The sequence below is a fragment of the Chaetodon auriga genome, chromosome 20, assembly GCF_051107435.1.
Source record: "Chaetodon auriga isolate fChaAug3 chromosome 20, fChaAug3.hap1, whole genome shotgun sequence".
Taxonomy (NCBI): domain Eukaryota; kingdom Metazoa; phylum Chordata; class Actinopteri; order Chaetodontiformes; family Chaetodontidae; genus Chaetodon; species Chaetodon auriga.
In genome coordinates this window covers 13,428,795-13,446,528 of record NC_135093.1, presented here as the reverse complement: position 1 = coordinate 13,446,528, position 17,734 = coordinate 13,428,795, and the positions used below count along the sequence as shown (strand labels likewise).

At 44.3% G+C, this 17,734-nt stretch overlaps 1 protein-coding gene across 1 annotated transcript in view; it reads right to left on the bottom strand.

The window, feature by feature from the left end:
- Positions 1 to 17,519, bottom strand: part of LOC143338832 (cytohesin-3-like) — a 29,537-nt gene extending 12,018 nt beyond the window's left edge. The window contains exons 1-7 of the mRNA XM_076759607.1: positions 17,145 to 17,519; positions 5,377 to 5,459; positions 4,857 to 4,921; positions 3,559 to 3,625; positions 3,258 to 3,376; positions 384 to 464; positions 163 to 275 (exon numbers count right to left, since the gene is read on the bottom strand). Coding sequence (XP_076615722.1) covers positions 163 to 275; positions 384 to 464; positions 3,258 to 3,376; positions 3,559 to 3,625; positions 4,857 to 4,921; positions 5,377 to 5,459; positions 17,145 to 17,163 — 547 coding nt within the window. The 5' untranslated portion in view covers positions 17,164 to 17,519. The remainder of the gene's footprint in view (positions 1 to 162; positions 276 to 383; positions 465 to 3,257; positions 3,377 to 3,558; positions 3,626 to 4,856; positions 4,922 to 5,376; positions 5,460 to 17,144) is intronic.
- Positions 17,520 to 17,734: the final 215 nt, after the last annotated feature.

Below are 17,734 nucleotides of genomic sequence, written 5' to 3'. Positions count from 1 at the left end.
GGTAATGGATAATCTGAATCTGAAACATCCAGGTTCTACCTTCAAACGGTTGTAGACCGAATGCGATGAAGGGGCACTGGGCATGTTTGACAAGGCTGTGGGGGTATGTGAGGTTGGGGACCACTGGTGTACATGACAACAGTAGCCTGCTTAGTGTCTGACCTGTTGACTGGAAGACTCCGGGGTTGCACTGGCAGTACCGCGAGGCAAAGGCCTCCATCATACGGTCGATCTTCTGGGCTTCACCTGGCAAACGGAAACTCCACAGGAACTGCCTGCGATTGGAGGAAGAGGAGGGGGATTTAATGTGCGAGGCCACGGGGAGTCAGGGCGCATCCCTGTCGTAACTATCATGACTCTCTTCTGCACAATATCCTCCTGACCGTAGTGCTTGGACGAGGTTGAGGTCTGCGAACTCATGCAGCTCCACAAAAGCCTGCAGCACCTTGATGTTGAAGTCATCTCTGGTGGAAAAAAAGAGAGAAAAATTTGATTTCAAATACTATCCTCTCTCTAAGCCATTTCCTTGTTTTTTTTCAAAGAACAAGAAGATCATCCAGGAGACATTAAAACACCTCAGAGAAGATTTAAGATAACCCTGAACACGATGTGGACCCAGAAGACAGGGTGGGGAAAACCATATTTCCTCCATGAAAGCATTTCTCAACCTGAATTCCTGTTTCTCAGCATTCCTGACATGTTTGTGCCCTTATTCATACCGGGCACTGAGCGTGGAGTCTGGAAGCAATTTAAACAGCTGGCCAATGCTGAGTGTTTCTCCACCCTGAGGGGGGGAAACGGTGAGACTGACTGATGAATAACAGCTCAAACTGAACCCACACAGGCTCCTTTTTGTCAGAGGTTTGTTTGACCGTCGGAGGACTTTTGGAGGAAAAGTCAACAGCTGCTCTCCGGCTGCGGTCGCAGCCTCTCTGATCCTGTTTGTTGTACATCAGGGTCCACGATCCTGATCCTGTATCGTCTTCGTGCTGTGTATTGTTCGAAATGAAACCAGGAATTTTCAGGCTTAGCGTCTGGTGTTTTTTGTGGAAAGATGCAGTGGAAAGATTGAGAAGAGTACAAAGAGTGTTGGCTTACATGAAACAAACAACAAACTTGTATTGCAATAACATTCTTGGATTATTTGGACGATGACTGGGGGCTTTTCCTCTCCACTGAGTGTTTGTGCCCAACACTGGCATCTACAGCCAAATCAAATCTTATCCTATGAGGATTTTCTATAAGGTTATTGCTATAGGTCTATTTATTACAAAGACACCTGAATGTGGCCTTTTGTTTGTAAAAAAAAATAGCATGTATGTGTCTCAGTGTGATGACAGTGAGTGTGTTGTATGAGTCAAACGAAGCTGAATCATACAGGAACAATAAAAAGGTCTGGTGGCGTAAATTAAGAGTCAATCACCGACTCAGCTTGCATCCATCTCCTGCTATCCAACCACCTTCTAGCTTCTCTTCCACTCCGTCTGCTTCCCTCCTGCTTCCCCCTCCTTCCACCTCCCTCTCTGCTCAGCATGTAATGATAGGTTCCTGCTCCTTGCATAAGCTCAATTAGTGATAATTACTGAGTGTAAACTCTCAGCCTGTGTTTAGTGTGATTTCCACTGGGTAGGTGGCCTCTTTGATGATCCACCGTGAATAAAGCCTATTGCCAACAAGAGGAGCCCCCAGCGTCCCCCTCCCCAACCGTCAGCATCACTCACAGTGTGTTTGTGTGTGTGTGTGTGTGTGTGTGTGTCTGCTCCATTGACAATTTTCATCTGTCTATTGATGTACTATCAGCACCTGTTCTCAGGTAAGATAATAAAGGCTCTCGTTGATGTGTTTCTTGCTTAACAGTGCAGAATTTATTCAGTTTCTAACTCTTCTTATTATGTAATGTATCTCCCCCTGAAAATCTGCATTTAATCAAGCTCTATACTTTTACTAAACAAATACAGTCTTTAACTTTTTTTCCGGCAGGAAACAAAATGACATTTAACCAGGCTTGTTCCCACAGAGAAAATAGTGGGTTTGTGACCAACACAAAACACCAAAGCTGCCTTCAGTTGTATTAGTGTGTGGAGCGCAGGCAGCCAAACATGCGGATTCTTTCGCCGCCCCCTCTCATTTTCTCCGCAGCATTTTCTCCTGTGACGTTTGTGGTACTAATCACTCATCGGTGTTGTTCTTTCTGTTCCACGCGTCTCGAAGATCACCCATCAATCAAAGAGTGCAGCTCGTCTGTGAGGCTTTTTTTTTTTTTCAACAAGATTTCCCTGTTGAGAAAATGTAGATTTTCTACCCAGATCTTATTCTCTATATTCAAAACGAGGTTGAGTGATAATTAGATTGATATATATCAGCTGATAATGGCGTATTACAGATATGTTGGTGATGGTCTTAGCTGATTAGAAATTGCAGTGCATAAAAAACTTAAAGGGATCCTTATACAAAAAAAGTGTTTGTTAATTTGTCAGATATCGATGTTGGTATTGGCCTCAAAAATCCAGTATAGGTCAGGCTGTAAAACACTGCTGCCAGAAATATAAAATGCATCACTTCCTGGTCAATGGAGAATTTATAATTTAGCAAATGTAAGGACTGACTACAAGTTGAACTGATTGTAGGTTGAATTGTTGCTTTGTGCTCAACTGAGGATAATGAGCACTGATAATAACTTTAAATGACCGTCTATCATCTAAAGTACGTGCAGCTCACGATACTCTCAGAGTATGTGTTGCACATACTTGAACTCAAAACCTTTTCAACTTAAAACAACTTTTCCAAATGAGTTCTTTCAAATTTAGCTGAACATAACAAAGCTGGGGTTTAGTGCCTAATAAATCTGGGACACTAAACCTTTGATGTGCGCTCGCTTGCAGCTCCCTTTTCCTGGTTTTTGATCCAGTGTATTTCGTCCCCGTTTGCCTCGGTCTCATACGGCATGTTTAACTATCTAATCTCACCCTCAGATGACTCCATCCATCTCACTAGCTGCAGGACTTCCCTTCTTCTTCATTATCCACCAGTCTGGCCTGAAATGTGAGCAGCTGGATGCCCTTTTACTACCTGCTATAAGTCCACATGGGTGGACTATGACAACACGCTCACACTGACTCATGCTGGAGGGGGTCAATCACATTCTCCCTCTGTAATCAATAAATCCAGCCCATAATTCCTTTCTCTAATCACAGAGGGAGCATCAATCTGATGTGAGGAGGACTTTCTCCTGCAGCCTGATAGGTGCTCTGTCTCACCGCTCGCCTAAGTAGTCTCCGATGACGGTCTTGTTGAGGCCCTCGCCTTTGTAGAGGAACTGGGCGATGTCTTCGGGAGTGTGCTGAAGGAGGTCGTTCTCCAGCAGGAACTGAATTCCCTAAAAAGGAAAAGGAGAAAACGGGATGGCTGTTCGTCTCAATTGAGGAGGGATGATGGAAAATGACAGGGGTTCATGGCTGAGAGTGGATCGCCTTTCACACCAGCTCCAACACTCAAGCCTGTCAAGGCTGCATTGGAGGCTCTAGTGGGTTTTGATGAAAACATGAGGACATGCCGTACCTTCTTTGGATCCATGTTGAATTTCTTCCGGCCCATGGCGATTTGTTTGTTTCTCTGCGATGTTTTGCTGCGACACAGACACGTTTCATTAGGTTACTCCACTTATTCACCCTGAACAACACTGACAAGAGCAGACTGTGAAGCACCTGAACGCCAAACACAACAATATACTTTATTTATAGTCGCAAACTAAAAATATTATTTCCTGCCACATCTGTTCTTCCCATTATCTGTGTACATGTATGTGTCTAATCTGAAAAACATGTGTGCACACACAACTTCAACAACAACAAAAAAAAAACACTGTGCAGATGTCAAATACGTGTAATGCACGTGATAAAGTGACAGATGAGAGGACAAAGCAGACATAACCTTAGCGACAGACAGCAAACACTGTTCACATATGGAGACCATGGCTGATTGATTTATACTGTGCACATATGCTGCACATTGACAGTCACTGTTTGTTTTACGCAGCTGTTGGGTGGACAATGTGCACAGTCTAGCCAGGCATTAGCATACAGTATATTGTATAGAATGGTGTCGTTATACAAACAATAGATGTCATCAGTCATCGTTTTATCCATGCAAACAGGTAGATTTGACATGCTGATATTCTTATCATATAAAGTCACATCCTTTCCAACTCTGTCTGTTATTCAAGACTAAAAACACCTCTGTAATGCAACTGTCTGTGACCCAACATGCAAATCTCAGCTAAGATAGAGGCAATGAGTCAGTTAAGAGCTGCTTATTCATGACTGCAGGTAAAAAAAAAAAAAAAACAGTACTGTTGTCATTTAGTGCTGTAGAGGTCATTATCTGTATGCTTTCTGGGAATTCAGGGATTTTAGTGACTTGAGGAGCAGTTTACATGTTATTCATGGTTGTTGTTTTTTTTAAAGGCTGGCATTATTTCCAGATTCAGCATGTTGGATGCTGGAAAAAAAAGACATTTATTGCTGCCAGAAGGCTCTCAAACAGCCTTCAGGCTGTCATGTAGAGAAATTAATGATAAAATATACTGTAACTGGACTGAAATGTCTAAATCATGTGTGAAAGTATCCAAATTAGCAGGACACCGTAAAGGCTGTTATTGCTTTGGCCCTGGTGTTATAATGTTTCTACATGAATGAGTCATGACATACGCTCGGTGGCCTCTTTATCAGGTGCTCCTGCACAGTCTAATCCAATGCAATACAACAGCTCGGTCTGAGTTTTATCTAAGTTTCTAATGACTTGAAAATGCTATGTTCGATACATCATATGCACAAACTATATCTGCTTCGGTGACTTACCTTTCTCCAACACACGTTAGCTGCTCGATCTCCGTCATGACCTCCGCTATCTCAAACTTCAACCTCTGAGAGGAAAGAGCCAGACATGTAACAGTTGGTTAAAATAGGAAAAAGCATGAAAAGGACATAGAAAGCACTGTACACGATGGAAAATTCAGAGTGCTGAATCTTCATCTTGAACAAAGATGAACCGCAGGTCAATTTGCATTGCTTACAGCATGCAAATAGAGCTGCAGTAGACAGGCAAAAAGAAGGCAAAGGTCAAAGATTAAGACCAAAGCCCAGAAAATAGGGAGGGATTTCCTTTGTGGGCCGTGTTATTAATAGACAAGAGAGAGGGATGTAAATGTACGATGACTGAAAGTATGAAAACAAAGACGTTAATTATCAAGAACATACTTTTCAGGCTCACATTAAAATAATCTGCTATTAATACAGCAAAAAACAAGACTACCATCAGAGTTACACCGCCCCTCCGCTGCTGTACAGACTGCATACGCTCATTTGCCCAAACACACACCTCAATATCATCGAGCAGCTCTCTCTTCCTGCGTCGGATGTTTGACAGCTCATCCCTCTCCTCCAGGGACAGGTCCTCAGGAACTGAAAGACATGATGGAGAAAACACAGGACGCCTTAACTCTCAGCTGCACACAGCTCACGTACCCACTCGGCTCACTGCAGATGAGAGAAAACAGAAGCGAGCCCTAAATCCAATCTAGTACCCGCACGTTCGTAAGGGGTTCACAGAGAGGGAAAGTCGAACAGGATTCATCCTCCTCCTCACACAGTTATGTGACAGGGCTGCTGCCGCTGCTGCATTGACTGTTTCACCCTGTTCTGCTGGAGGAACACATGTCAAGAGCCTGCACGTTTGTCTTAATTAACTGGAGAACAAGAGGAGGAAAGGGGTCTTAATTATTCCACTTGAAAGTGTTTTGCCCCCTCCCTCCTTCTCCACTTGGCTCAGGGGGAAATTCTATTAATAAAACCAATCCAGATTAAGTTTTCTGTCATTAAAAGTGAATTTGGTAATTTAACACGGACTACGACCCTGATTCCCAGGCCATGAGGGTTTCACAGCTCTGGGCAAAAATGAGCAAAACGGGAGGATGACTGGCTTTCTTCACTCTCGTCACTCTGTCTCAATCTTGTTTTTCAATCTTTTATCCCTCTCCTCGCTCTCTCCATTTCACTCTCACCCACGCACACTTTATTTCTCAATTTTCATCATCATTCTGAGGCACAGAGAGCCCGTGCGATCTTGCTTCATTAAGCCAGCTTAGAGGCAGACAACGCAAATCTCTCAACAGGAAAATGGCACATCTAATATCACAGCCGCAGCTTTGTGCCTACATGTTGCTAAAGGAGCGATACATAAAAAAAAAAAAAAACGAAAAACATCACTTGTTATTTTCCCTGGCAGGCAGGAAGCAGCGCCAATTAAAGCAAAACAAGGTCACTGGGCTCTAGAGGAAGCATTCAGCCCGCCTTTAATTCAACAACTTGTAAAAGAGTTGCGTTCAGGGGAGCCAAGTATTGTTACAGATAGTATTCACATTAACACTCCGACAAAAAGCACTTCCTAACCTAGTTGTTTAATCCTGCAGCACTGTGATGAGGGTCAGAGACAGTGGCAGAAACAGCTGAGGGATTTCCTTTGTGGGCCGTGTTTTTAATAGACAAGAGAGAGGGATGTAAATGTACGATGACTGAAAGTATGAAAACAAAGACGTTAATTAGTGTTGCTAACCTCCGGCAACCTCGCAGCGCTTATGCAATACAACTGTGAACACTGTGACTGTGGCTCTAAAGCCAATTAGTGCTCTTAAAAAGTTTCATGCCTGCTTTACATAATTCTTTAAAGTTCCACTTGATGAACGTTTTCTAAATGTTTGGCCTGTAGGGCCTAAATTGCATAGCATAGCATACTGATTTTAGCACTTACGCTAAAGCACCAGTGAGCCAAGTGTGAGTGCGGCTAGCGCGGCTGCAGACTCGAGCAAAAATGTCAAAAATGCATCTTAAATGAAATTGTCATATCATAAACTTACTACTACTTAATACTTTTTTTTAATTTTGAACTGTTACTCAGACAGAACATGTAATTTTAATATGTTAATTTGTTTTTGTTTCCTGAAATAGACAAAACCAAATGGGAAAATCTGTTAACCGCAGCCCTTATATTAGGATTATTCCATGCTTCTCAGAAGAAGACGAAGTGCCAGCAGCAGACAGCTCTGTTTTTCCATTTGTCTGAGGCATAGATTAGCTAATGGACATATCCACTGGCAGCAACTTGCATGATTACAATCTTGATTCATTACAAATCTAATGAAAGGAGGAGAATGTTCCCTGTCATGTAAGTCTCCTGACATTAATGGCTATGCATTTCCATTATCCTCCAATTCAGGTCCCTCTTACTGGATATACTTTAATATACGTCTTTCAAACCACACATTTGATAATAGAGAGGACTATAAAACCAGTGCAAATGTCTCTGTTCCAGTGGATAATCTTGTTTTAGTGAAGGGGGGAGCTCCTCCGCAGAGGTGGTCCACCAATTACATTATTAACACACTTCCCCCTCTGACCTTCTATGACTCACTCAGGAAATGAGTTTGTGTCTTTAGCAAGCACGGGGCCAAAGCTGGTCGTTGCCTCTATATCGGCTCAAACCAAACACACCCATGCTTGAATGGTAATCTATAAAAATAAATTACTGTGTGAGTCTTTGCTTCATAGTAAACAATAGATTTTGCAAGGGTCATATTGACCAACAGCGGGCTGGCTGCACGTGGTGAGGCACTGATTTCAATTCATGTGTGAGTTACATGTGCAGGAAACTCGGCTATATGAAAGCTCAGAAAGCCACTGTATCTGGCGCTGGGTTGAGAGAGTCCAAAGGATTTAAACTCCAACATGTGCACCACAGAACAAGAGGCTCCAGTAATTTCCCCCCTAAAAACAAAATCCCTCAAAATCTACTTTTAGGAGTAAATCCCCTGCTGCTCTTCACACCCAAACCTAACAACTGTCCCTGGCCACCCACTGAAACCAGAGGCTTTGATGGCATTTAAACTAATGCCGGGATGCTCTGGCACGCTCAAACTCCACACCACTTGCATCAACCTTCAGTCTCATAAGTTAAATGTTTAAGCCCTTTGTTAGAGTGGACAGGCAGAGAGAAAATAATCCAATTTCCAGGCCTTGAGAACTGATTCAAGAACTTCCCTAAAACCAGTATCCATACTAGTCGTCCAGCGAGGTACTCGGAGCGCATGGAGCTCAGAGTGGAAATCCCACGCTCACTTAACACTGGCTGCGGTCCCAGTTTTCACTGACTCGTGTGAGAGAGAGAGAGAGCGGATTTGTCCAGATCTACTGGCTTTCAACTAGCGACTACACCCGCTCTAATATCTTTTAAAGTGGGTGAGCTTCAAAAAAAAGATAACCCTGTTACCGTGGTTGGCCCTGCAGCACACTGGGACACACGCAGGGAAGCAGGAAGGCAAGGGAAACTTCCTCTGGATCTAGACTCTAATCTGAAACCCGCCGCTCCCAATCCCTCTAACTGTAGACGATGACATGTCTGCATTAAAGCCTGGGTCATACATAAAGACAGACAGACGTGTGGATAGAATTGCACATGAGCACATACAAACCAAGGCCAGCTGGCACTAATCCACTCGCCCTCCCCGCCGCTCTGTAAACCCAACACGAGTCTGCTAAGAGCGGAAGTGTGATGTATAACAGCGTACAGACAGATGTTGCCGCCAACCAGCCGCTGCCTGCCTTTAACCTACTTTAACCTGCCTTTAATGATGCTACATATAATAATGTGGTAGTCAGGTGTAGCTGTCTGCAGAGCCACTTTGGCGCTGAGCCACGTAGCAGGAATGCCGAGACATCACCACAGAGGCTGATGTGAGGAGGAGGAGGTTATGATACAGAGGGTGAAAGGTCGTGCAAACAGGAGTTGGCATGCATGTACAAAAAAGGCTCAATGCTGCCATGTAGCAATAGAGATAAAGTGAAACTGAAACTTCAGGATTCTGCTCCCAAAACAAGAAAACCTCTTTCAAAATCCCACTTTAAACACAACACACCTGATCCAAAGAGTTTCACAGCACAGAGAGAAACAACAAAACACAGAAGAAGAAGAAGAAGAAGAAGAAGAAGAAGAAGAAGAAGAAGAAGAAGAAGAAGAGACAAACCAACTATACAGCAGTCAATTAAAACAGAAAACAGAGAAGATTGTGTGCATGCTGAGACGTTATGGTGCTAAATTATTATGTATGAGGAGGAGCGAAAGTGACATTTATGCCCAAGTGGCACATTTTATCTGAACAAACAGATGACTTCCTTTCAAACTGCATGAATTCCTGATAAACTGACGGTTTGTGTTGTGTGTGGTATCTGTCCCTCAGAAATCATGCATTATTACAGCGCGCAGTGCTGCTCAGAAATAATTCAGGAACAACAGCCCTGGCTGTTGCGTGAGAAGAGAGATTTGGGGAGCTAATATGGTTTCGAGTTTTTAACTACCGCTGGGGTCACGAGGAGAATCTGGGGCTCGGGGAGCTGAAGAGCCCTCCCACTGATTGCTCTGGTTAATCTGCAGTTTTGGGGAGGGACCCCCTGCCGTGAGTGCATTTGTTCGAGTGTGCGGCTGCATAGGCGGTGGTCTGCACACGATGTCCTTCTTATATCACACATCTGCTCAGCATCAGCGCTGTGTCAACATTTGATTTGATGAACACCGCGAGTAGAATGTGAGGGGCCTCCACTGCCGTACGCATATGGCAGCCAAAGTAACCATAATCTGATGATTTGATCAGCCTGAGAATGAATTAGACGGATGCTGTTTCTTCTGGCATCCAGGCAGGATGAGGGGCTTTCACAGACCGACTGCAGTCCAAGAAGCTCCCTGTTCAGCCTCGGCAGCAGGCCTCAGATGATCATCCAGGTTTGAGGCAGAATTTAGAGGGAAGATGTAAAAGCATCTACATTAATATCTTTCACTTGTATTCTCCCACGGGGCTGGAATATCTAAAACTCAACAAAAAAAGGGGGCGGCCTACTGGTGCTACACAAAGTTAAAGCCTCTTCACTTTTATCTACATTTAGTTCACAGAACTTCCAGTCACCCTAGAATCTAGACTGGACATTATGTAACTTCATGCTGCATTCAGGGAGCGTGGGCAGAAAGGGAAGAACAGGAAAACCTCCTGTTATTCTGGATGGAGAGCAAAGTCCAAAAAAAATCTACTTTGGCAAGTAAAATTAACTGTTCAAAGACAAGAGAGTTTTCACTGGCATTGTGTCTTATGTAGTTTTGGCAGGTAGACCAAAAAGTACATTTTGGACCCTATTCTTCCAAGATGGCTGCTCATACTGCTAGCTTTGTAGTCCCACAAATAGCTACTGGTTAGTTAGCTGTACCTGCAATGTTGTGCATTTGGAGGGGGTCAATAACAAGTGAAACTACACAAACTGTGAACAGCTTCCTTCAACAGCAGCTAATTAGCAGATTTTAGCATGATAACATGCTAAACTAAGATGGTGAATATGGTAAATATTACAGTTGCTTATCATCAGTTAGCACTGTCAAAGCCTCACTTAGCTGCTAGCATTACTGTCTTGTTTTGGGATTTCCTGACTTTAATTATTGTAAATTCACGCTTCAGTGTGAAAGCGAACTCAGGACTAATCCTGGCCTCAGCAAACAAGGATGGAAGACATGGATGTGACGATAAATGTTGAAAGGCGTAACATTTGAGGGATTATTTCCTGACAGGCCCTGCAGTTGCTTCCTGTGGCAGTCAGGTGATTGACGGGGAACACACTCACCACCGTTATTGTGATAGATATCAAGCTTGGGAGCAATTTCTAAATCGGTATTGGGTTCTTTTCATTACATACATGACAAAGAATGAGAGGAAATACGTTTTGATCTCTCCGGTGGTGATGACTACGAGCAGACACCAGCAGGGAGAGGGTCAACCTGGATGATGAGCACTAACTTCAGTCTTTTCAGTGTGGAGCTCTGTGTCGGCCTCCAGCTCGCCTGGAGGTTCAGGATGTCCCTGTGATGGTTGTGCGCCTGCCTGCAAAAACACTGACTTTGGTGGACCACCCTGATCCCACTCACAATGAGACCAGAGCTGCCTTTGATCAAAACAACAGAAACCACCCACAAAGTTTAGATAATAGGTTCTCTCTTGGTATTGGCTCCAAGTTTGCTCCCAATTCCTTATAGATGGATCTTGTTAAAAATCAAACTGTCCATGTCTACCTGCTGGATGAAACATTTTCCGCTAAAAGCAGCCTTGTCCTCACCGAGTCTATTTGAAACTGAGCAGAAAAGAAAACATACACTTGATCAGGGAAAAAAAACAGAGCAGGAAATGACATGAAAAAGCGCCAGGACACGTCATTAAGGTGAGAACGAGCTGGGCGTTGGCGTGGTTCTCCGTTTCACTGAAATTAGGCGTGGATTTCTCCGACACGTTACATCTCTGCTGGGCTTAATGCCTGCCTGGGTCCCTCCCCGACTCCTGCTCATTTAATTTGCCGTTGCTTTTGTCTCCCATCTGCTCTCTGTCTCGCACTTAAAGGGCTTCCCCTCTTGACAGCTCCAAGCAATAACTCCAGGCAAAGAGCACCTCTATTCACAACAGCAGACATGTTGCCTTACTGACAAACTGCTACGATGTCTTGTCTCTCTCACACACCCACCCACACACACACACACACACACACACACACACTACCATGGTGATGGGAACATGTCAGGAAGCCTCCCCAGTCTCTCCCTTAATCAGGTCCATATGTAGTCTTCTCTCTCAACACTGCACTTTGTTACAAGCTCCCGCTCAATCCCTGCACATCACGCGCCAGCACTGTCTGTGTTTGTGTATTTGTCTTGTTGCATGTGGTATAATGTACTGTATGTTTAATCTTCTAATGTTGCGCCACAAAAACCCATAATCTTGGCAGTCAAAATGAATTTCTGTTCTTTCCAAATCTCCCCCTAAGCCCTTCAACAACACAGCCAGCCTGCAGGGTCAGCCAATGAGATTGTGAAGAGTACATTTTAGCACGTTTTTTGGCATCTGTGTGGACACACACGAGAGACACGTTTTGTCTAAACAATTATAGATGTTCGTTTTAAAGCTACTGGGGTGGTGCAGGAAATTTGCAAGTGGTGAATTAAATCCAGCCCCATGATTTTTGAGGAGAAATACCTTCTGCAGCCAGGTGAATAAAACTTACATGTTGCCATGCGGTATATTATTTTAAAGGAATAGTATGACAAATTAGGAAATACACATATTTCTTGCCAAAAGCTAGATGAAAACTCTCATATCGATACCATAATGAGAAACCTAGTAAACCTAGCTTAGCACAGACTCGAAACAGGGGAAACTTGTCTGTCAAAAAGTAATAAAATCCAACCATTGACAGTCCGTCACATAGTCTCTCATAAAACTCCAACATGTTGTTTTTACACCTCAGCTTTTGGACGAATTGAAGAAGATGTAAAGTGATAATATTGGAGAGAAAATACTGGAAAATGTTGGAAATGCAAACATCACCAAAACATACCACTACGTGCCCATTTGTAGTGCAATTTTACTGCAAATGTAAGGAAGGAAAGACTTTTTGGCTGCAACTGCTTATTGATTTTATTCATGTGTATCCTATTGCAAGTTCCAGAGCACATGGTGATGTCTTTGGTGGTCAAAAGTGCAAAACATGTTTAATTTACTATTGTAGAAGTCAAATAAATTCACATTTTAGAAGCTAGAACTTCTGACGTTTTTGGTCATTTTCGATTTGAGAAAATGGCTCAAACACTTAACCACAACAGCCACTGATTAATTTCCAGTCAATTAACTAATAGACCAATCATTTCATGCATTTCAGCTGCGAGCAGACGTCTCCAGAGTGCCATTAACACGCAGATGCAGAGAGGCACAGATGTCTGAGCACTGTGCTGCTGCTGCCGCCTCACCACTCAGCATCAACCACATACAATAAGCCGGCCAGCCTCCCAGGGCGAAGCATAGCTGAGGAGCAGCCACAGCTCCCCTCAAGTGACTGTCTGATGTCCTCCCACACACTCGCCCTGCAGCCACAACAAAGACCGAACCCTAATCACACCAACTTCCCCTTCATACCAGCTAATCTCCCGCAGAACTACTGTACTAGACGACAAGAAATCACACATACAGTATGTTGATTCAGGTTTTCCAAAAACCACCTTGGCTTGAGTTTCATGCCTGCCGGGGGTCAATGCGATTTGTGAAATTATGTGAACAATGTGGAATAATTGCACAGAGTCAGGTGTCCGTTAAGTTGGAGGAGATGACTGCAAAAAACACAGGGGAAGAAAGGCACCATTTTCCTTTCGGAGAGAGGTATTTCATGACAAGAGAAGACCAAGCAGCAAGCCAAGGTGTGTATTTATGCCTCTGCACACAGACACTCCCATGTGTGCGCCATTAAAAGGATCTTACAGACAAAACAGCCGCGCTGCAGTCAGATAGGATTTGTTATTTTAGCACACGCTCTCACATTAAGTCCAAAGACAGCAGAAGAATTGAAGGAAAAGAGTTTCCCCTCCAACTTTTCCCATGGTCAGACAGACAGCAGAGTGCTGATTGAAACAGAGGGGATATCACGCCACTTACACAGGAAATATGGTAAAGGAAACCTCACAGGACCCCATAAACAAACATTTCAGCACTGTTTGTGGCGTCTCAACCTTCAGACACTAGATGTGTTTTGTTTAGGAGCCTCGGCCGTCACAGATATTTTCATTCAGAGGCAAGGAATTTTTAAAAGGTGAATTCCATCAATTCCAGCGTTTTAATATCCCCGCCTCCCGAAAGAGCCATTTACTCGGCCGATATTAATCCCTTGACTGAAGCATCATAAAGCTGCAAGAAAGAAGCAAAAACACAAGAAGGCCAAGTGTTGAAATTCATGGCCCCCGTCCAGCCGTTCAGCGAACGGCTTTCCAGCCAATTTCTGCTTCTGTGTTCTTTCCACTTCTCCATCCAGCTATACAATGATGCTAAAAACAGACACATGAGTAACAAAAACACTTGGGATTTCGAGCCTGTTGCTGATTTCCATTCATTTTGAGGCCAGGCCCTGTCTGCTCTGTGGCATATAAACCGAGCAGAGGAGCGCCCGCTCTGATTAGCAAGCGCAGTAAACATGTACTAATGAATCCCATGCTATAGCCGAGCACCACAAATAGTTTCATTCAGTGTGTAGCTAAGTTTAGCGGAGAAATATGTGCAGAGCAGTGTCCCTTTTGTTTCTAGTCTGCACCGTTGCTGCATCATACTTTTAAGAAACCTTGATTTTATTTGCAAATCTGGCACTACTGGATTTTTGGGGGGCACTTGGGGGCAGCACAACAAGCTGTAAACACAACACTGGCACATCATGACCTTATAAAGCTGCCTAGCATGTTAACAAACAGTGCCTAATTTCCTTATCCAGTGGAAACACAGCAACACTAGCGCATTTTGTCCAATATTCACTCCTATTAGGGCCGCTTTAAAGTCCTGAGAGAATTTCTGGTTCTTTAGATGCCAAATACTCCACTATGTTCACCAGATAGTCACTAACTCTGTGCCGCTTGGTGGTGGCTGGGTAGCATGTAGCATTCTCTTTGGGTTCATCACTACAAGCTACCTCTTTCACATTTGATCCATTCATGTAAAAATATTGATTATTGGAGCTTTAATAGAGACTTTCTACATAAGGCCTCTCGGTTTAGAAACTTCACCATCCCTTCCTCAGATTGGGGCCCTGGGTAATCAGTAACCCTGATCACCTGAGTGCAGCTCCCCACATACTGTTTCAGTTTCAGGAGAGGAAGCCTGTGGGAGTCTTAGCTGTCCATACACCATTTATTAATCCTAAAGAGTATCATGACATCTGTTGGCTCTTTTTTCTGTTGTTCTCAGATTGGTTCACTGGCGCAGAACAAATTATAGCCCCAGCTTTGAACATATGCTGTACAGTTTGCATGCATGCTACACATGCAAGCGTGAGAACACGGCCCCTAATGTGCACACATGAGGATAATGCGCACAATTGCTGGCATGGCCATATCTGCCAGTTCGTCACTGGATGGATTCACAGCCATTGAGCTGAAAGGCTTTGATAAAAGTTTAGTCCATGGTCTATGATCTTTACAGCGATGACCCCCCCCCCACCCAGACGTTGTTGCAGCAAATTCTCGGTATGATGTGAATGAGAGATAAACTGGAGAATGTGATCCCTGAAAATGAAGCATCACCTTCAATGAAGGTGTAACTTTGACTCGAGCTGCTGAACGTGACTGCAGGGGACAGATTTAGCATCAAGTGTCTGCCTGTGACACCAGCGTATCAAGGTAACCATGTGAACAATGTTAAGTGATGTGTGCAAGCCGGCGAGAGGGTGTGTGAGCGAGCGAGAGCTCTTAATTACTTTAACATTTATGGTGAGTTATTTTAGTATTTCACACACACACACACTGCACAGTGCTGCACGTAATCCCTCTGAGCTCTGGTCGTATGTTTCCAGTCTGATCACAGGCAGCGGACCTCTGCTGCTGTCTGACATCCTGTCATGTGACCCAGCGACCGGTATCTCTTAGACTGGCCTCTTGTGTGCTGGCTGCACCGGTGGAACATGTGATTATCTCATTTTTGAGGGGACATTCACGGCTTCAGTGAGTCCACAGACAAAGAACCCTTAGACCATGATGACTCACTAAAACCTCTCCCCTGAAACACACAACAAAACAAATTAGATGCTGTTTGTGCAAAGCTGCCTTCTTTTCTTAATGTAAAACTATTGAAGTGTCAAACATATGAAGGGCTGTTCGCCCCTGGGCCTGCTCAAAGTTGGCTCAAGAGGAGATGTGAGGGAGTCACCAAAATCCTCTGTGGAGCATGAATACACACATTAGCGGAAATCTCCCAAAATATAATGAAAATGCACGAATCAACATAAGGACATGAAGAGCATTATTATGCCTACTGTTACTACACTTTTGCCCCTTTACAGACACACAGAAATCAAGATCTGTGACATAGGTCAAACTGTCTCGTTCCCACTTCCAGTCAAATTAAGAGCAAAGCTTCCTGGTTCACGTACGCTCAGACTGCTCAGACAGGAGAACAACGTGGGGAAAAAAAGGTGCGAGCCCAGATGAGGCTCCCCTCCTGACTCTGCTAATCTCTCACAGTTTAACTGACAAACTGTTATCAGACTGTCGCCATTTGTTGACACTGCACAGGCTTGAAGGCCTTCAGCCCACAGGGCGGTTTGGATTATCTGCTCAGAAGCGTACTGCGTGTGTGTTTCAGCACTATCCTATAGCTGACATGACACTCGGAGCTGCAGATGCGTGCAGTGGTCCCGGTTGGACGTGCAGCTGCACAGGTTCAGTTCATTCAGCGTTAGGGCCACTACATACTACCAGTTCAGTTTATTTCACCTTTGGTTAATCACAGCCCCATGTTAGTTAGCTTCTATATGCAATTTTATTAGGCTTCCTTGCTGTCCTTAAAGGCACTACCTCTCTTTATATTCCTGTTTCTACACTGATTTAAAGTGATTTTAGGTTATATTTAGCTCCATCTGTACTAATCCACACATGCTATATTTTGCATAATTTGAAGCACTTGTAGGAAGAAAGTGACCTCATCATAAATCATAATGGGATCACTACAGAACTCAAACATCACTGTGGGGCTTTTTTTTTTTATTTTTGGATATTTTTCTTTCAGGGTGTAGATCCTGCCTTAGCTCCATCCTCCATCTGGAAGGCTGCCAGTCACATATCTTATCAATTTCCACCACTTTAGAGGCTTCAAACACCGAGACAGTGACAGCAACTTCAAAGCCTCACAGCAAGACATCAAACAGATGGAAATAGGTGCACGCGTGATAAAACTGCAGTGTTTCTGCTTTTCTGATAGCAGGACTTCTGAACGTGTTTCTGGACACACTCCTCCTCACCGCAAACCAAGCAGCCGCGCTGTGTTTCTGAGAAACGCTCCTTCATTGTCAGGTTGTAAATCATGACAGCCCACTCTGGTTGTTTTTCTAGGTGGCTCTGCAAGAAAAACACAGCCCACGACATCCTGGTTCTGAAATGCCTCCGTGTCCCCTGACTCAAACACACGCATCCGTGCCGTCCGTCCATCCCTGCACACGGGCTGAGCGGCCAGAGGGAAGAGGGTGAGCGGAGAGGAACAGCAGCCTTACCGTGACTGTCTTCATCCATATCGACTGAAGAGAGGACGGGGCAGTCCGGCAGAAGGTGTGTCCGGCTGAAACCTCGCAGAAAATGTCTTTATTTGGGGAGGACTGTTTTTCAATTGTCTTTTGCTTTCCCCGCTGACAGACAGTCGAAGCCGGTGTGTTGACACACAGATGGGTGAAGTGGACTCCTGCGAAGATGTCAGCGGCGCAATGAATGGAAAAAAGAGCAAAAAAGAAGCCGAGGGTCCGGCTGTAAAGGAAATGGGTGTCCTTAATTGAAGACGGGTTATTTTGGAGGTGTCTGACCGCGATGTGAGACGGCGGCGGCGTTTCTCCCTCTCTGCTCCATCCTCAGCTGCTCCGTCTGCATTCACATTCGCTACACTGCAACCACGGCGACGTCATCAAGCCCCGCCCCCGCCAACAACACCCCCACACCTCCACTCACACACACACACACACACACACACACACACAAAAGTACTTCAGTTAAAATATATGATGAGACGATGAAATACCAACCATACACCAACACAGCAGAAGTGCACCCTGCTGCCCCCACAGCACATGATAAACTGCCCTTTATGGAAGCC